General features: G+C 36.3%; 1 protein-coding gene across 2 annotated transcripts in view; it reads right to left on the reverse strand.

Moving 5' to 3' along the window:
• Positions 1 to 2,421: 2,421 nt before the first annotated feature.
• The window catches only part of rnf144aa (ring finger protein 144aa), a 35,383-nt gene continuing 16,168 nt past the window's right edge, over positions 2,422 to 21,636 (reverse strand). For both annotated transcript variants that reach the window (XM_079853638.1, XM_079853639.1), the window contains 7 exons: positions 20,019 to 20,169; positions 18,413 to 18,517; positions 16,936 to 16,996; positions 13,597 to 13,807; positions 7,717 to 7,864; positions 7,419 to 7,508; positions 2,422 to 3,302 (listed from right to left, as the gene is read on the reverse strand). In XM_079853638.1, coding sequence (XP_079709764.1) covers positions 3,171 to 3,302; positions 7,419 to 7,508; positions 7,717 to 7,864; positions 13,597 to 13,807; positions 16,936 to 16,996; positions 18,413 to 18,517; positions 20,019 to 20,153 — 882 coding nt within the window. In that variant the 5' untranslated portion in view covers positions 20,154 to 20,169 and the 3' untranslated portion in view covers positions 2,422 to 3,170. The remainder of the gene's footprint in view (positions 3,303 to 7,418; positions 7,509 to 7,716; positions 7,865 to 13,596; positions 13,808 to 16,935; positions 16,997 to 18,412; positions 18,518 to 20,018; positions 20,170 to 21,636) is intronic.

Here is a 21,636-nt window from a genome sequence, read left to right on the forward strand (position 1 = left end):
AAATTATTTTACTTAGCCATATTTGGCAAACGTTGTTTTATTTTTCAGCACATCCTGAATTTACATTTTATTTTTAAATCTATGTTTTTAATGGTATATTTTTTCAACAGTTGCCTACTAAACAGTTTTATTGACATTATAACCAAAATGCAAATATAAACAAAATAACAGGAAAATATGAACATGAATACATTTTAATGTCACAGTGTTAGTGGCACAGATGATACAAAATATGTTGTTTTTGTAGTTGAATTTTTTTATCCTCAAGACTTCACATACATGCAATTTTACGTCGTACTGTACAAGTGGAATTTGGTTCTGATTTATAGAGAATAAAACACATTTTCTTTATGATGTATCAAAAACAAACACATGACACATAAAAAGGCCATCTAAGAGTGAAAGGCAAAACTAGTTTTAAAAGCAATGGCAAAGCCAAGGTCCCTAAAAACCCAGTCATGTTTTACAGGGGTACAAGTCAAACCAAATAAAATAATAGGCCTAATTAATATTTGGAATAGGCAAAAGTCAAGTGTGAAAGACAGACATCAATACAAACATCAGACCACTGTGGTGAAAAAGAAAAAAAGACATGCTTTCCAAATTCTTGCTCTAACTCCAAACTATAAGAGCTTTCAGGAGTTTTCATCTGGAAATATAAAAACCAATCTGCAAGGCTAAGTTTTGTGCAACAAGCAAATTCCTACAAACAGGAACCATACAGTTTTTGGTTGTTTGCAAGATCTATAGTGTACATCAAGGAGTAGTTCCCTGTTTACATGTAAAGCCACAATTATTTCTAATTAGATTTAGGAATAGGAACAAATTACATTTCAAATGGAAACATGACGCAACCCAAAAACAAAAAAAGCGAGTAAAAACAGCACTTGACTGAATTCAATAACCCTGAAGGAAAAGGTTATATTGAACAACTAATATTTCATAATCACAGTATGCAATAAAAAAGAACATCAAATGCAGTATCACAACAAAACAAAAATATATACAAGCAGCTAAATTTATAATAAAGCCCATACAACATCGGAGTTCTGCTTTGAGTACATATTTACCCACTGTCAAAAAATGTTCCCTCATCAATGTCTTAAAACCCTGCTTGGCATGATTGTCAATATATACATGTATATATAAGCATTACTTTACACGAAATGGCCAAATGTTGCTGAATAATGAGCATAATTAGATTACTTGTGTGCTATTCATAACTGACAATGATGCTGTGCTTTAATTTTATCATGCTGATTCTTACTTCAGAATAATGTACCAAAATCAATTTTGAGATCTATATCATGGCCATTTCATATACAACATTTTAGATACATATGCATAAAGGTCACACAAGTTCAAAAGAAGTGCCAAAATTATTAATCTAAGAGGACCTGAGGATAAATACATAAATAAAATATATACAATTAAACAAAAAACATAAAGCTACAGGAGAGAAAACCAGTGAGGTACTCAAAAACTTTAAGGCTAAAACAGGATAATGCAGGTTGCTACCAAAGGATGGAGGTGACTAACATGAAATATTCACCAGAAATCAACTTTAGAAATACTGTGGGTTCCAGAAGGATAAACGAATGTTGTATTACTAAAGAAAAAAACATTCACTTTGTCATATCAACCTCCGATATGGCACACTTCCATTACATAACATGAATGAAAAATGGCAGAGATGATGAAATCGCACCAAAGATTTTGAGGAAACCTAATGAGCTACATATTATACAGCTACACATATGGCAGGTGCTCTGATTTGAATATTTCTAGGTACATATGATACAACACACACTTGCTATTCCAGGTGGTGCAGGCAAGATGTTGACATTCAGTCTCATGCCTATATTTTAGAACCAGTCTATTAAATGAAAGAAAAAAGCATTTGTAATGGCTTTTCAGAAACTGTTGAACATAATTTGATATATTCTTCCTTTTAACTAGAACACACTAACGTGTCCATATAATCCATTCAGTTCAAGACAGCAGAAACCACAAGTTATATGAACTTGCATAGATACAGTGCTGGATTTGTAAAGATGTTTAAGCCAAACAGTCTTGAAATCAGTGTATAATGCCAGCCTGAATTACAGTGACTGTTTCAAAATCCCAAATAATGCGAGAGATACAAACTGTACTATCTGAGAGAGAGAGAAAAAAAAAAAAGAGCTACAAAAAAGGAAACAAATTTGAATTTTTTTGTTGTTGAAAGAGCTTAAAAAACTTTCTATTTGGTTGCAGTATTTTGACAGTTCGCATTTAGATGTTGGGTGTTCAGATAAGCCTTTAGCGCCATTTCAGCGACACTTTCAGTGGGCCAATATTTGGCATTGTAAACTCACACAACAGCCCTGCTTTGGAATCATATTTATGCTTTAAATCCAGGGACGTCAGTGACTCAATCTCAAGGCGAAAAACTGTATTTAAGTGCACTGAGAGAAATTTCGTTGGCAAATATCATCTCCTGATGACATCAACAGCCAAAACCAGCAAAATCAAACTAGGTTTATCTGTAGTTTTAGACTGAAAGACAATGAAGTGACATGAACAGAACAATAAGTGCTATTAAAACGTTTTGAATCTACAATTTAGCTTACAATAAACATGTAAAGTAGTATTAAGCTGTATATTTGAGCCCAGAAATGAAATCTACTCTCTTTAGAGCATTTAAAGGTGTCAGAAAAGCCCCTTATCTGTGTAAAACAAGTAATAAAGAATAGGCCATGTGACTGAAATGCTACTATGAACATAGAAACAGACGGACAAACACACTGAATATATTTTCTGTTCGAACAGAACCCTCCATAAGAGCCACATATGCGAAACATCCACAAAATAGTCAAGCGCCCGGATGGAACAGCACCGTGCTCTTTCTGTAACGTCTGAGGGGTGCGCTAAGGGGACCCCCACCTGTCGAATCCTCCACCTAAGCAAGCATCAGCCTCACGAGGTCTGCTTTAGTCTCATCGGGCCTGTGGGGATGGAGCCTACTCAGCTAGCTGTGACAGTAACCGTGGCGTGAGATGGCCCGTGTTGCGGCTTCAAATGCGCAAGTCCCACCGGTTGATGAAGAGCTCGAAGGCGGAGGAGGAAAAGAAAAAGGATTAAAGGAGATGACCGGAATTCCTCGTACAGGGACTGCTCACGCCGAGCTGTTAGGTGGGTAAAGGGTCATCGTCGCCTTTACTGCACTTGCACTTACAGCACAGCACGAATGGTGTAGCTAGAAGCAGGAACGGAGAGGCTACCAGTAAGAGGAGGCCGAAACCAGCAAAGATTCCAACAACCTGCGGAGAAACAGATGAAAACGTCAATGATATGAAAGTGTCCACAAACAAAATATTTTTCAAAAAAAAAAATAATAAAAATAAATACTTTTTGCATTTATGTTGGTTTCATATTAGTTTGGAAAAACTTCTATACCATTTTCAAGACAAGTTTAAATTTAATGTCATGTGGTTTAACCATCAAGTAAAACCAATAATGCATTTTCCTTACAAACTGAAAACTTTCGAGTATACACATATTATATATATATATATATATATATATATATATATATATATATACATATACACACACATATACATAAATATACACACACACACATATATATATATATATATATATATACACACACATATACACACACATATATATACATACACACACACATACAAACTAAATTCAATGAAAGGTCAAGACTTTTATTATTTTAATTCTTTCTTCATTATATGACACCCTGATTTTTTTTACTTTATGCCCTCCAAAAAATATCAAAATTAATTTTAATTCAGAAACTGAATTGTAGTTTAGTATATTGTTGAATAAATTCATGATTTTTTGTTGTTTGTATATGGCCACTTTGAAATATCACTGTTTTAATACTGTGGACAATTCTTCAAAACTTTGAAGTGGTGAGGATGAGAAAATGATGACAGAATCTTTACTTTTCATTGAAATTTTCTTTAATATATTGAGTCGTAACACTTTACTTTACAGTGGACAAGGACACCTTAAAATAAAGTGTAACCTTGAGTCATTTTGTTTCTTGTTTAAATTGAAATGATCACAAGATAAATATATATATATTTTTTTAGTAAAAGCAAGACATTATATGAACACATTTCTTTCCTAATCTTGCTCACCCTCCTCCTCACCATCATTTCTAGTACTCTTTCTACTCTGCAGTCAATAAAAGTAAGAAACGGAACAAAAATAAAAACAAAAAAGGGCAAAAATGTCCAAGTAAACAAAAATCCACCGTTCTGATGCTGCATCATCTTCCACCACATAGGGGCGTCAGATCCTTAGAATTATAACTGTTGCAAAATGGAACAGAGATTGAGTTCATCTTATGCATGAACTATATAGAATCTGTCAACATCATGGGCCAAAAAAATTACACATATTTCACATCACTGTAGAAGCACCATGTAAAACTAATTTTCTCTGGATGCAAAACAATCTCTGGATTCTGAACAGGGAATAGGATACAATAGACCTCTATTCCTCCATGCAGAATCTTCTCAGCATTCCGAAGATGACAATACCCATTTATCATGGGACAAATTATAGCGTTGCACACTATTTCTGTTTCTATGTAAATGTCCCTCCATTTTATGTCTCTTTTTTTCCTCAGAGCTCTTGTGTGGAATGGCATGAGAGGAGGAGAGTAGAGTGGCGTAATGGAAGAGTGTTGCCAAACCCTGAGGTTCAAACCCTGGACCGGCAGCTCCGTCTTTACTAATTCATAAAGAATCAAATTTCTGATGCTGCCCGGCTGAAACGTTGTAAAATTCAAACTCATAGGGCTGGAGCAGAGCCGCTGCGCTCTTACGAAGCTTAATATGACTCACTCCTCCCTGCAGAGCAACAGATGTCTTTGTGCAAAAGTACTGAAAGCTCTCCGTAGTTTCAGGGCCGTCTCACCTTTTCGACATTATGTTCAGCATATGAACCGACGAGCGTGTGAAACTCAAGGTTTATAAGGCGAATAAGGGTATCAGAATTACACCTTAAAATTAAAAGAAAAACAAAAGAAACATATTGCAAAAAGAAAAAAATGATCATTAATTTATTTCATTTTTTTGCACTGACACATTTTCATAACACTTAAGCTAATTTCCCCTCAAAATTGTCATTATTATAAATTACAAAAATATTCTTGATACAATGCTTTTTTTTAAATCAACAAAATGTACCTTAGCGTAACAAATGGTACCATGATTAATATTAATACATATTTAATATAAAAAGTACTTCGAATTATAATTATAAATTAAACATTATGAATTATACACTTTCCACATATACATAACTTCATAAAAAATATGCTGTAAACCATATATATACATATATATATGCATATATATATATATATATATATATATATATATATATATATATATATGCATATATACAGGTGCTGGTCATAAAATTAGAATATCATCAAAAACTTGATTTATTTCAAGAATTCAACTTAACAGGTTGAAACTAATATATTATATAGACTCATTACATGCAAAGTGAGATATTTCAAGCCTTTACTTGTTATAATTTTGATGATTATGGCTTATGAAACCCACGAAATCAAAATCCCAGAAAATTAGAATATTACATGAAATCACACAGTAATTACAGAGTAATACCATGGTCATTGAACCAGGTTTTGGTTAGTTTGGCAGTGTGGGCAGGTGCAAATCCTGCTGGAAAATGAAGGAAGCATGAAGTGCTCTGAACATGTCCTGGTAGACGGCTGCGTTGACTCTGGATTTAATAAAGCACAGTGGACCAAAGTCCTCTTTTCTGATGAGAGCAAATTTTGCATCTCATTTGGAAACCAAGGTCCCAGAGTCTGGAGGAAGAATGGAGAGGCACACAATCCAAGATGCTTGAAGTCCAGTGTGAAGTTTCCACAGTCTGTGTTGGTTTGGGGAGCCATGTCATCGGCTGGTGTTGGTCCACTGTGCTGTCCACTCAACGCAGCCGTCTACCAGGACACTTCCAGAGCACTTCATGCTTCCTTCAGCAGACAAGCTTTATGGAGATGCTGACTTCATTTTCCAGCAGGATTTGCACCTGCCCACACTGCCAAAAGAACCAAAACCTGGTTCAATGACCATGGTATCACTGTGTAATTACTGTGTGATTTCATGTAATATTCTAATTTTCTGAGATTTTGATTTCGTGGGTTTCATAAGCTGTAAGCCATAATCATCAAAATTATAACAAATAAAGGCTTGAAATATCTCACTTTGCATGTAATGAGTCTATATAATATATTAGTTTCACCTGTTAAGTTGAATTCTTGAAATAAACCAACTTTTTGATGATATTCTAATTTTATGACCAGCACCTGTATATATATGCATATATATATATATATGGTTTACAGCATATTTTTTATGCATATATATGCATACCGTATATGTGGTTTACAGCATATTTTTATGCATATATTTTTTATGCATATATATATATATATATGAAGAGTTCAGATGCAAAAGCCTCTAAGTACCATCTGAAATTTTCTTCTAGAATGACAATATTTATCAAGCTCGTATATTTAAGTTCAGCAATTTCACTTAAATGGCAATGGAAATAACCTATTCATAGACATTTAAGTGAGATTACTGAACTTAATTATATGAGCTTGATAAAAATTATTTCATCAAATTATCATCAGGCTTTTGCATCTGAACTCTTCATATATATATATATATATATTTATTTATTTATTATTTATGAAGTTGTGTCATATTACAAATAAGGAAATTAGGAGGGTTGTTTCAAACAGACTTTTCTGCATACAATGTTTCTCTCAGTTCCTAATGACATCGCTTAAAGGCTTTTTTTCAACACTATTTGTGCTGCTTTTTGTACCATAAGAAACGTATTTTTTCAAAGCTATTAAGAAATACATAATGGACAGTGGGACTAATGAGCCTTGTGTTTTTGTATATGCCTTTAATCCAAGAAAGAGGTTGATATTTTCTTAGTATTGTTTTTTTTTTTTCAGCCTTTTCAAATGTGATATTCTCCTATCATTATTTAGTCTAACAAAAGAAAAAGAAAGGGAGGTGGGAGTACCCGAGCTGGCCTTTTAAGATGTGCTAGTCTAAACTGTTCTAAATATATGGCAGATTCTACTGCTCTTCTCCATCATTTGATGAATAATTTCAGTGAATTTGTCCCAAAGAGACCTTCTTACATATAATCTGCTGTGAAACAGCAGGTATCACCTGCTCGAACCAGACAACCACTTACTTCATGAACAAACACTTGTGTCTGAATGGATGCCTATGACTTGGTCACGTGTAGATGCACGTGTACTCGTTTTGAACACTGCAGAGAAAAGAAAATAAGTAAGAAAACGTGTGCTCCTTCCCATAAGCACCCACCTGCGTTCTGTGCCAGATCACCGAGGCTCTGGAGTGGCCTAATTTGTTCCGACATGGTCCTTTGTCATAATGGATCAGAAGGAAGTCGTCCTGTCAAACACACAATTTACAAGAGGCCGGTCATTATCTACGTGGGTGTTCGGGACAGCAGCATGAAGGACACTGTTGCATTTACGGCCTTGATTGAAGGACTAACACGCCGCCTCAGTGGTGCGCACATGGCCAATAAAAATACAGTAAGATAACAGCATGACGTTAAGAGTGTCGAGCTGAGATATTTTGGACACTGTGTACTTACGTCCAGAGACTCCAGGCAGTACCAGCAGAAAGCATGCTTGCAGTTCTTACACATCATCTGGGCACAGCCCTCGTCTCTTTCTATGTAGACTTTACATTTAGGACAGCGTTTGATGGGGGCGTCGTCGTCATCAGCTTTAAAGAATGAACTAAAGATAAAAGAAAAGAGTAAGAGTTCAAATTGTTAGGGATGCACCGATGTATCGGTATCGGCCGATAAAAGCAATTATTTTCACACGAGAAGGCCTTTAATAACCACCTGGAGCCGTATAGATTACTTTTATGATGGATGGATGTGCTTTTTTGGGCTTTAAAAAACAAGGTACTATTCACTTCTATTATAAAGCTGGGAAGAGTCAGGATTTTTTTTTATATAACTCTGTGTTTGGCTGAAAGAAGAAATTCATATTCATCTATGATGGCTTGAGGGCGAGTAAACTATGGGATAATTTTAATTTTTGGGTGAACTAACCCTTTAAATGTGACGTGAGATCGCTGTAGTGTCCCGGTTTAAGCGGCGGTGTGGAGCGCGAGTCTTTTCTTCCACTTTAATACTGTAGCATGAAAAAAGATATGTTGAAAGATACAGTACAACTTACTGAAATAAATCACGTCTCATGTAATCTGTGTTTCAACCACGGAGACATGCCTCTAAAACAGCTTGTGAACAATATGCCACTAAACATTGCATTTACCTCAGGAAAGTTATCCAATGTTCACAGATAATTAGCTATAAATAAACACTAGAGAGGACCTTACTGACTGGTAATTATAAATGTATGTTCGAAGACAGGTGTTTATGAAAACTACTTAGGTGCAAATGAGTGCACAAACATTTCAGCTTTTAATTAATTCAGTGTTATTATTATACCTGAAAATAACTAGCAGTTGAATATAATAGTTTGGGCTCTGTTGTTAATTTTAACCTCTAATATTATAGTAATGTACCAAATGAGCGGATTCCCTTTATAGTTTACAGCATTAAGAAAGAAAAGCAAACTATCGGTATCGGCAGATATCATTCTGAATAATCGGCTATCGGTATAATTTATCATCTTAGCGGAAAAATTTTGTATCGGTGCATCTCTAAAAACTATCCCTATCATAGCTTTTCACAGGACAAAAAAAAATATATATATGGTACTGGTAAATTCAATTTCTACAACAGATTTCTACAGTCGATTTTTTTTTCCACGCAGACAGGCCCATCTCTTTTCTATGTACTAAAGTGTTGGGCCAGGGACAGTGTTCACTGGTAATGAAGAGGCTGACCCACAGGGACCGAGCTGACAAGTACAAGCCCATTCATTTCCAGGACAATTCCCAGTCTATTGATCTAAGAGAAGTGACACTGTGCAGCAAACCTCTCATAGCCCGTTAAACAGCAGGAGCTCCTCCTCACAACTGCATCTGACTCACAGTACTGCAACACCGCAGTTTAGTGAAGTACTATTAATAATCAGAATAATAGTAGTAATATGATTATTTCTGATTTGATTATACACTACTGTTTGAGTTATATACACAAATGTTTAAAAAAGCAAGGATGGATTAAATTGACAGTAAAGACTTTTACACTGTTCTTTTGAACTTTCTATTCATCAAAGAATCCTGAAAAAAAGTATCATGGCTTCCACAAAAACATTAAACAGTATATTAAAATATTAAGCCATATTAAATGTTTTCAACACTGATAAAATAAAAAAAATAAAAATTCTTGAGCATCAAATCAGCATATTAGATTGATTTCTGAAGGATCGTATGACACTGACGACTGGTGTAATGATGCTGAAAATTCAGTAAATTATAAAAAATTCAGTAAATTACATTTAAAAAAAAATTCTACACACACAAGGACAACATGATTTCACAATTTTATGGAATACTCATCAAGAAATCATGTAGAGGGAGACTTGATTTTGTCCATCAGATTTGACTCTATTATGATAAGAGTCATATTATTAATAACCAAATATACTGTATTAGTAATATTATTTTATAGCTCAAGGATGTCTGCTGGCCTGGGGCTAGTTGCCAATAAAAGTTTTACATTCACTGATCCATTTTTTTTATGCCCTGTAAACTTAATGTTTGCCTTTCTGTGATGTATTCCACATTGCTATAGCAAATTCTGATGATTTGTCACCAATATAACTAACTGACTTACACAAAAATAGCATAAATGACCTGTCAAAGTCATCAACTGTTATGTGAAAAACTACAAACCAATCAGTGATATTTTGCATTGTATGTTATCATTTTCCAGCAATGACGCTATATAATTTCATGCTTGTTGCAAATGTTATTTTTTTTAGAAAACAAATCAGTAAGAAAAATAAAGAAAGAAAGCTATTTTTTTAATCAAAAATAGCATGCATATATATATACACACAAACATATACATATAATTATCTTTTAATTATTTTTTTTAACTGGGGCCAGAAAGAAAAGAAGATGATCTGTATTGTTGAGCACTGTTATAACAACTGTTGCCTGGTTACACAAGTAGCGAAGAAAACATTTGATTTTTTTTTTTTTTTTTTTTTTTTTTCTTAAATTCTATGCATCCATTTAAGTACATTGTTAAAAAAATGCATTTTTCCATGCAGGGCCATTGCTTGAGTTCCTAGGGGAGGCCATGAAATGTTTTCTTTTTAAATTTAGTTTAAATCCATGATTTAGAGTCAGGTCAGCTCATCATCACCTTCTTGAGGAAACAACAGTCTGTTTAAAGTGTAAATGGGGTCCATTTTGACTTCATGCTGTTTAAAGACTGATTCTCTCACTCTGAGATATACTTAGGAGTTTAGGCGCAATCTAAAACATGAAATGACACAGAAATTGAGCTGTAAATTTGAAAGGCTCTTTGGAGTATTATGACTAGTGTGTATTAGTGAAGCAATTCACTTCAGAGCTGGCTGAGTGTTCACTCCTGTAAGACCCGAGATCAAGGATCAGAAACTCTGCTCAATGATGCTTTTGCTTTGGAATCAAGTGTGTGTGTGACATGAATGTCAAATAACACCTGTGCATGCATCTCTGGCTTACTGAGCAGAGAAAAAAAATCACTCTTCAACATCTAGAAGCTGAAGATCCATTCTTCGACTGAATGATGAGCATGTTCAATAAGGCAGAAAAACACTGACAGATTGAGGTATTTTATTTCAAATCTAATGTCGACTTCTCAACATCGAACATCATTACACTGTACATGCCTCATCGTGACAGCTGCTGGATACATATGCCGACCAGGAGGGAGGATGGGAATGTTTAAACGCACACATCAAAGAGACAAAACTGAACTACACTGTACTACACTGAAGTGTATCTGCTGATGAATGAGGAGGAGACAAAATGAGATAGACTTAAAGGAATAGTTCAGGATAGGATAACCTCAGATAAAAGATAACCTCAATCAACAGCATTTGTGGCACAGCGTACCCCCAAAAATAATTAATTTTGACTCATCCCTTATTTTCTTTATAAAAAAGTGTTACATAAGACACAAATGAAGTGAATGGAGCCAATTTTCAGTGGAAAAGCAGTGAAATCATTTAAAAGCAGAAACAAGAAACTTGCACTACCATTCAATAGTTTGGGGTTGGTAAGATTTTTTTATGTTTTTGAAAGAAGTCTTCAACAAGACTGCACTTATGTGATTAAAAATACAGTACAAACAGTAATTGTCACTGTCACGTTCAGTTTGTTTTGGTTTCATTCAGTCACATGTTTCCTTTGTCTAGTTTCCCGCCACTTATGAATTGTCATGGTTACTGATGATTAGTCCTCTTAGTTCAGCCGTGTCCCAATTAACCTTGTTTGTACCACTACTTAAGTTCATTTGGTCCATCAGTTCATTGTCGGTTGTTGTCTGTGCACTAGCACACTGTTTCGTATGTTGGCTTGTTATTCTGAGTTCATAATAAATGTATAATAATAAATGTTCTTTTATAATCAACTTTGTCTTCTGTGGATCTAAGCGTTACAGTAATACTGGAAAATATTATTAATATTATTATAATAGTATTAATTTTATTATTTAATATTATTTATTTTCTATTTGAATACACATTAATCTGTAAATTACTACTGTGATGGCAAAGCTGAATTTTCAGCATCATTACTGCAGTCTTCAGTGTCACATGATCCTTCAGAAATCATTCTGATATGCTGATTTGCTGGCTGCCCAAGAAACATTTTTAATTGTTATCAATAATATCATTGTTATCAATGTTGAAAAAAGTTGTGCTGCTTAGTTTTTTTGTGAAAACCAAGATTTTTTTTTCAGGTTTCTTTGATGAATAGAAAGTTCAAAAGACCAACAATTACTTGAAATAGAAATCTCTTTTTACTTGTCGGCCTAAATGTAAAAAATTGTCAGTAAAGACAATTTACAATGCAATTTTTACAAAGCATCCTTGCTGAATAAAAATGTTAATTTCTTTCAAAAATCTTACTGACCCCAAATTTTTGAATGGTAATGTACAATTTTATAACACCCCTAACATTAATTATTCTCTTAAAACTTGTATATTAAAGTTGGTCCCTTTCATTTTTGGTTGGTCACTTTACAGTCAGTTTAAGGCAGTATGTTGTCATGGCCAAAATAAGTTTTTAGAAAAGTAGAATTTTTTCATACTAAAAACATGTTAACTAGGCCTGTCACGATGACAAATTTTGCTGGACGATAAATTGTCCAAGAAATTATTGCGATAAACGATAATATTGTCGTTCTGAGACCATTTTCATCTAATATAATGATAATGTCATAATAATGCAGGTACACCTTTTCAAAGATCTATAAACTTTTATTTCTAAAGAATATTAAACATTGAAAACGGAAAACATTTTAAATATCCACAAAAAATGAACAAAACAACCAAAAACAATAAAAGCAATGGACTCTCAGTGTCTGTTAACAAAATGTCTGTTAATAAATAAAATGGATGTAAACAAAATTGCACTTCAAAAAATATTAAACATTAGGCTGTAGACATTAGGCATAAATAGTGATACATTCCATAACAGGCAAAACTGCCAGTTAGGACCTTTGTAAACAAATTTAAAAAAAAAGCCTCAACAGGCCATATCACACCATTCTGCACTGTCCTCCTGTTACTTTGTCGACTAAACGCCCGAGTGATTGTGTACTGTCGGGAAGACGGAGACGCGCTTTATTGCGTGTATGCTGCACACTGAAAATACTTGGTTAGGATTAGGGGTGAGGAGTGCGTGCATATTACACGCCATAAAGTGCGTATCATATGCACGCAAAAACTATTTTTGGCGTATAAATGGCACGAGAAATAACATTCACGGTATAGATACGCATTTTCATGAGATCGGGCATGAGGTCGCGTTTGGCTTTGAAACCAATTCCATCTTTTTCTTTTTTTCCCCTCCAACTCACAACTAGCGTCTTCTCTCTCTCTCCCGGCAGTCGCCGCAAGCAGTCCCGCCGGCGCTTTCCCATACAAAGAACATGTGACTGACAAGCGCCGCGGCGCCGCCTCCCCACACAAGACCATGCAACTGACAAGAGAGTTCACTCCTCCTATAGGCTACGCTAAGGAACCGAGAGTGGTCATCCAGTCTATTTGGTAGAGAGCATGGTAGAGAGAGAGAGAGACGAGGAAACCAAACAAGTATGCAAATGGAATTATCGCGGCCGGAAAAATTATCGAGCTCATTTTTTTTATCGTGCGATTAATTGATTTATTGACTATCGCGACAGGCCTAATGTTAACATGCATGTTTTGTCATATTTTAAGGTAACCCACATACTTTTTTTTAAAAGGAGAGACAAGTAAAAATCAACACTATGCCACAAGTGCTGTCATTTAAGCACAGCTTGTACTGAACCTTTAAAAGACAACAGTACCTGCTTTCTCCAGGTAGAAACGAGGTGATGGGAACGTTCTCCTGGCAGTCTTGGTCCGGGTGCCAGCTGGCCTTGCAGGCGGAACAGAACTCAAGTGTGCAAACGCTGCACCGCACCAACTGCGGAAGCGGCGTGTCAGACTCCTTCAGCTGGCACACGGCCTGGCACGTGGAGGACGGGCACCAGGTCCGGCTCGGGTCCAGCAACACCTCTGTAGAGGGGGTGAGAGATGAGAGATCAGACACAGTTTCCGTGAGTGTTTATTTTAGGCTGCTTCCAGCTGATGCAGGCTGACAGGTCACCATGGTTACACCATCTGAGATGGAGGGGTAATAGAAAAGAGCAGCTTCGGCCTCATCTGCCCTCAGGAACGAGATCCCAGAGCTGCTACTTATCATAGCTTTGCATAAATTCATTAGTTAAATTAGATTTCATTAAAGCAAAAAGCTGCATGAGGCCTGTGCGTTACAGTGATTTTACGACTGGGCACAATAGGTGGCGGAGACAAAGTTGTTCAATTAATGATTACATTTAGTTGTAGCTAGATTCATGTATTCTGATAAAACGGGAGTGGTGCTGGTTTGTGCGAAAGATCTGGATGTCTGGGTGTAGTTATGCAGTTGCTAATTCATTCTGCTAGGGCCATGCAAGGTGATTTTGAGGTGGTTTCTAGGATGTCCTGAGTTGCTTACTGATCCACACCACAAACAGTCCCCAAAGTCTCTATGATATTCTGGTACCTATATACACCTTTGATTGTTGCTCTAATCAGAATTTAGAGATGTAATTACCCATTTCATAATGGTTTTACTTGCTCATCTGCCTGATGTAAGGCTATGGTTATGTAATGTGTGGTTGGGGGCAATTATGTTAGAAAGAGGACTAGGACTTTCAGTAATATCTGTTGTCTTGTGTCAGGATGGCATGTATTTTTGTCTGTCCTCACGTGCACTGCGAATCTCTCACTAACTAAACACACTCGCGCTCAGCCTCTCCATCTGACACGGCAGGCCATGCAGGAGTGTGTATATGTTATAACCACCATTCCACTCCAGTTTCCCGGAACACTGATGGGCTAAATTAACGCATTTTTACACTATCTCTATGTAAATCTCTCATTTATGAGGGTGTTGCTGCCATGGTCCTCATATGAAAGCATGAAAACCTTGAAAACAGAGAAACGGAGGCCCTGTTTACACCTGGTTTTAAGATGCGTTTTAGTAGATCGGATCACAAGTGGATGACGCTTAAGGTGTGTAAAATGTTTGTCCACTTATCCCGGACGAGCCCCCATATGTTACACCTGGCTCAAAGATGTAACATAAAGGGAGACGACACGGCGGAATCACATTTTAACATAATATTTATTACAACAAAACACAATGACACATAATTGGAGCATGGCTCTGGCAAACTGCTCGAGCAACCATAGAGCAGCCGCGCCAACAAACTCTCGCACCAGGTTTAAATAACAGCCAAGACGAGCATCAGGTGTACTCCAATCACGCCTCAATCACAGAACCTGCCAATGAAAAGAAAGAAACCAAAACACCCAAACCAACACAATCCTAACAAAACTGATTGCTTTCATAGTGTAGACACTCATATGGTTGAATGCGTTCGAACATCCACAAAAGACCACCTACTCTCCGCCTACTGACCTAATGTGTAAACATTACGGGAAGCGCACTAGCCAGACTGGATTTAAACTTTGTCGGCTGAAGACCCAAGTTTGGTTTGAAAACGAAAAACTTACCAAGCACAATGTTCTCTTACCATTTCTGATTTCTAACACGCACTCACAGTGTTCGGCGTGGTCTTGCGGATATCAGAGCAGAAACGAAAGCTGCAGCTCTGTGTGTGTGTTTACGTTGTCTCTGATCGCGTTCATATGTAAATTGCGTGACCTCATTTTGTCCATAAGATCGAATGATCTGAAAAAGGCCATTCGTTTACCCACCTCAAAGAAATCAGAAGAGGTTGAAAGTGGACAAAAAAGACAAATTAAAACACCAGGTATAAACGGGAATGTGTCTCCCTCGTCTACTTGTGATCTGATCGACTAAAACGCATCTTAATATCAGGTGTAAACAGGGCCAGATAGCATGGGAACAACTGCAACAAGTAACTACATTTATTTCCCTCCCTTATGTCTTTTTCAAAATAGGCTAATGTAACGCACTGGAGGGGGTGGACAGAGAATATCTCTCAAGCAAATGTATCCTGTGGTTCAAACAACTGGAGACTATCAGAGTCCAGAGCCTGGGATCCCCTACTGAAGAAAATGATGAAAGAGAAGATTCATACGCCAGGTATATGGCACAGATCCTCAGGTCTTATCTGTTTAGGGGAACCTTCATGCTTTCGATCAAGCCTATCCAATTAGCAATAGTCTAATTTACTCTTTATTAGTCTTTTAATCTTGAAGATTTCCGACTAGAAGCTACATTTGTTAAAATTATAAAAATTATTTCAGGTCAGCATACAGACTGATTTGGATACAGAGCGGAAACACAAACAGCCTTCATTTACACTTAACTCTTTTTAAAATCCCAGGTTAAGTCTATTTTAAACCTGGGTTTCACACTTGTGGAAAATGTGCCAAAGGTATGAAGTTGTCCCTCTCACACTTCAAATTGTTAGCCATTGGTAATTTTTTTATCTGGGATTAATGTCATTCTAGATTTTAAAGCTGTTTATAGTTTACCTTGGGTTCGTAAATAATTCTTAGTGGCCAGAATAGGGTTCCAACAGCCATTTATAAAATAGGAGTCAACTATAGAGGTTTATTAACTACTAGCTAGTTTGTAACTCTATACTTAATTTGGTTGCACCATTTGTTCTTAACCCTTGTGAATCCGTGTATCATTCGTTCAGTCATTTTTTTTATAATATTGAAAGTAGAAAAATGTGGTGCTCACGCAGACAAAGTACAAAGATTTGAATTTGCCAATTTCCAGAACAAAAACCTGCGCAAATGATAATCAGAAAACGTAATGAGGTACAGTTAAACAAGGTGTCTGCAGGTGGCAGGCTCTCATTGAAGAAAAACAGACAGTACAGGTAATAGCCTCCATTCTGTGACAGCATAAGGTCAGCTGGACCTACACGAGTCCAGTGGAAGTCCACTCACATCCCTTTCATCCTCACACCTGGACTGGCCTATTTGTCTACAGTGAGTCATTTTGAGTCATCTAGGACAGCAAGCATGGAGCTCACCATCAACATGCACACGCACACGTGGCTCATCCGCCCCTGATGGATCTCACCATCAACATGTACACGCACACGTGCCTCATCAGCCCCTGCTGGACAGAGAGACAGCCTCTTTCCACTTACCCTTCTCAAACTGCAGCTTCCTGTACCTCTGCATTATCTCTGTGGCCACCATGCATTCAATCTGAGAGAGAAAGAAAGTGGACATAAGCAATTATTAATCAATGTGGATGGATACAAAAGCACTCTTTGCTTTGCAGATATTGCATTTAGCATTCAATTTGATCTGGGTAAACACGCATCCAACAACAAATACGGTTTCTAATCTAATCACTGTCTTGAGATCAAACAACACAGCAGGAATATGCATGTTGAATTTTTGTTTGGTGATTCTAGAGGTGCAGAAACAACATACTTCAGCTTTAAGGATTGCCCCAAAAAAAGGCACATTAGTTGCTCTGATGATTTGCATCTGGGTCTGATTCATCTGGTTTAGCTGCTTTGATACTGAACGAGCCAGCCATCCTCACAATGAGCCTGCAGCGCCGAGGAGGAACCCTGCCCTCGGACTGACCTCATACTTGGAAGGATTTCGTGGTGCAAGACACCGAGGGGAGAGTCAGAGTGGAGAGGTTTCAGCATCCATTTTATGCTAAAAGAGCTTTAATCTCCTCTTGATGAGATGCAGGTCCATTTTAGCACTTTTATTTGGACGGTAAAGAATTTGTTGTTTTAGAAGCTGTGACTATTGCAGGTTTTGTAGGAAAAAAAAAAAACTGCATTAAACTGGAGTTCCTAAAACCCCTTTAATCCTGTCAAATTCATCCTTTTCAGACTCCACACTAAGATTAACATAATTACATTATATAATGCTTAACAGATCATTAGTTAGACACAGTTATTAATTAGTTGATAGTTCTGTATGTTATCTGTATCTTAAAGGGATAGTTCACCAAAAATGAAAATTAGCCCATGATTTACTAAATCAATGTGCTGACCAATCACAACTCTGCTTTATAATAGTAAATATTTAGCATTAAAAAGCTGTGCAAAATGCAGGAATATGCACATTAGCGTTCAAATGTTTGGTCATTTTGTACGATTTTGTAATGTTTTTGAAATGGCAATAAAAACTGCTATGTTATGAAATAATATTGCATTTTAAAACAACTGTTTTCTATGTGAATATATTTTAAAATGTAACTTATTGCTGTAATGACAAAGCTGAAATTTCAGCATCATAACTCACCTTCAGAAATCATTCTAATATGCTGTTTTGATGCTTAAGAAAAAATTCTTATTACTATCAATGTTTAAAACAATTATGCTGCTTTATATTTTTTGTAGAAACTGTAAATTTCAAAAAAAGTTCAAAAGAACAGCATTTATTTGAATAGAAGACTCGTGTGATATTGCAGTTGTTGCTTGTGTATGATATTGCTTAACTATATAAATATGAGACAAAAAATCATACAGGGTATTTTTACCCCAGTATCTTGCATTTTAGGGGGATTCTAACTGCCTTTTATAGGCTTCATCATGCAGTGATGCAGATGTTACTGCCCCCAAATGTTTGAACGGTAGTGTATGTTGACATTACCTCATTCTCTTGTAAATGTCCACGTTTTGGACAGGCTGAGTCTGGACAGCTGATGGCCGTTTCAAAGCCCTCTTTTATGAGAATTTCCACATACTGCTTCAGGCACTTTAAAAGGATAATAAGACATAAAAATGAAATGGAAAATATGGAAAAATACATTATGTGTAAACAAATTCTGCTTTTAATTTAGTTTAATTTGCTCAGTGTGTCTGTGAGAGTGTGAGTACAGAAGCACTAAACCACTTGTAATGCACTGTTAACATCCTCAAAAAAAAAAAAAAAAACGCTGTATAACATCTCAATTTAATGAAGACGCAGTTGCTTGTCCAAGACTAATTATCCTTCAGTGTTAGCAATTTGCAAACTCACTGTTTTAATAGGCTGTGAACAAAACATATTTTATTATTTCATTTTTGCTTCAGGAGAAAAATCAGGTCATATTTTCTCTCTCTCTCTCTCTCTCTCTCTCTCTCTCTCTCTCTCTCTCTCTCTCTCTCTCTCTCTCTCTCTCTCTCTCTCTCTCTCTCTCTCTCTCTCTCTCTCTCTCTCTCTCTCTCTCTCTCTCTCTCTCTCTCTCTCTCTCTCTCTCTCTCTCTCTCTCTCTCTCTCTCTCTCTCTCTCTCTCTCTCTCTCTCTCTCTCAAAAAAAATAAAATAATAATAAAAATAAAAAATTAAATCAAATCATTTTCATCTGAACGCATCAAAAACTAACTGTGTATTTGAGCTTTTAGGAATGTCTGGCAAGGCAAAATCTGAGGGAGTTGTTTCCATAAACATGCTTCGCTTAAGACACAAAGACAGTTTTGTCTCTAGTGAGCTAAGACACAAGACAAGGCTTCTCAGAGTCAGATGAGGAGATGTTTTCCCTTTACCCTACTCTAGCAGCTTCCTTTCCCCAAATGTTGCCTGCAACCTCAAGATATAAATAAAACTAGTCTCAAATCAGTATAACTACACAACAAAGGGAAAGTCAGAACAGTAAACCTCAGAGGGTTGAATAAGACTGTTTATTACTGGACTATGAATCATATTTCTGAAAAAACAAAAAAAACAGTTCAGCTGGCCTGTGGATATTCCGTCTATAGCTGTGAACTGTGCTTATATATAGACACATTTCAAAATGTCTGAGGCTTATGTAAGAATCCCACTCATTTATTTTTAGACGTTCCATTCCTACAACAGTGAAACCTAAAGACAGAAATGAAATATAGAAATATTCATAAAATATGGCTGAAAGCCTTTACATTATTTTAAATCTTTGTGAAAATCTCTAATTAACTTCTATTCTAAACTTAAATACAATTAATACAATAAAATTGTTTTATTTTTTAAATGTATTTTCTTATTATTTCTAATTTATTTTATTTCATTTTGATATATCACATAACATAAAATAAAAAAAGCAAATATTTTATTTATTTTAATTTATTTATGTTATTTATTATGCATTTCATTTTATTTTATGCTGATAAAAAAATAAAATAAAATAAAATAATAATAAATAAATAAATAAATAAAACATAAATAAATACATCAAATAAAATAAAATATAATTTTTTTTAAACATGCTTTTGAACCCTAAAATCCGTTTAGATACTACTCACCAGGGTGCAGAAGATGCATTGGCACTGGGTGATGGTGGTCATTTGCTCCAAGGGAAACTCTCCCAGGCACAACTTACAGGTCACCAGCGGGTCCAGGGCCAAATCCCAGGTGGGTCGGTACCTAGCTGTGGTCATGATGCCTGCTGCAGAGCTGAAACACAGAATAGCCTCAGAGTTTAATACACCTATACAAACGGCACAAAGCTTTTAACCGCTGTCAATCTAAAGTGCCGACTGCTGCTGCAGCCACGATAAGTGCTTCTCATCGCTAATATCCACGGCATCACAAACACCAGCCCTCTAAATGCACATCAAATTAGCCACATTACGTTTAGAGATGGTCTAACAGATGCAGTGGTGAAATGGGCAAATACATTATTTACCCCCATTTATATTCCGTAGCCTAAAGAGGTTTTCTGAGATGCGTTCGGGATTCTAGTCTGACTGTAATGGAATGAAAAGTCGGACCAGATCGACGGAGCAATTTTTCGGCTTCTGCTGCTGAATGAAAGATGAGTTCACTGCGTGGTACTCCTTAAATGAGAAGGGTAGGAGAGAGAGAAAGTGAGAGAAAAGAAGTACATTACTCTCTGCCTACATCTCCTCTTTTTACAGTTTTTCAGAGAGGGATATTTTTGGAAGTCTCGACTATGAGACACTTCCATTTTCTCACGCTGAAGTGGGCTGTTGTGCACAGAGAGGCTCGTGTCTTAAGTGTTTACAGGAAGTGCCTGTGAGAACATCAACACTCTGCTTGGCTGCTAAGCAACTGGGGAACAGGGAACTGCTTCTGCAGGTCGAGGAACGGCTGCTTAAGGCAGGTTATGTTGGAGAATCACTCAGGATGCTTTTAGACATTTCAGTCAGTGATGCAGAGAGTTGTGTGATGTCCTTTCTATGCCAACATCAAGTGAAACCGGAAACATTTCACTCACCCTGGCTTTGGCCTGTTACATAAAGATTTGATATGGAAATGTGCTACAACTAGTTGATGCCACATTGCTAGGTGGTTGCCAGGTGTTTTGAGTGGTTGTTAGTGGTTTTTAGCCAGAGCATTATCGAGTGCAAAGAATTCTCCACCAATCAGAGAATCATATCAAGCCAGTCTCGCCAAAATAACTTTTTAGCACACACCCACTCCAATGAAGCACTGCAAATCAAATTAGTCTGACTCTCGTTTACGCTCTCGAAATACTTCAATATTTGTATATGAATACGCATATTTTGCAATAAATGTGAAATATATTGTTTATATATCATCGCAGAAACCTTGTATCTCCATAGTCTTTTATTTTTTTTCTTCATTAATCATTACTGTTGGTCATCCTTTATGTCTATATGTGGGTTTTGCAAATATTTAACCAATAAAAAGTATTGTGACTAAACCTTGTAACTCCATTGGATCATCAAACTGTCAGTAAAATCTCAGAACTCCACCCTTCCTCAATTGTGAATGTGCTTGTGCAATCGTTCTCTGCTTGTGTAATGCAAGGGTAAACAAAAAACTTGGTTCTTTGACTAAATTCAGCATTTTCTCAAAAAACACTACATATGTTTAATGTATTTGAAGAGTGGAGAAGAGTCCGAAATTTTCGGATGCGTTTTTTCGTATTCGTGA

The sequence above is a fragment of the Squalius cephalus genome (genome assembly GCF_949319135.1).
Source record: "Squalius cephalus genome assembly, chromosome: 20".
Classification (NCBI taxonomy): domain Eukaryota; kingdom Metazoa; phylum Chordata; class Actinopteri; order Cypriniformes; family Leuciscidae; genus Squalius; species Squalius cephalus.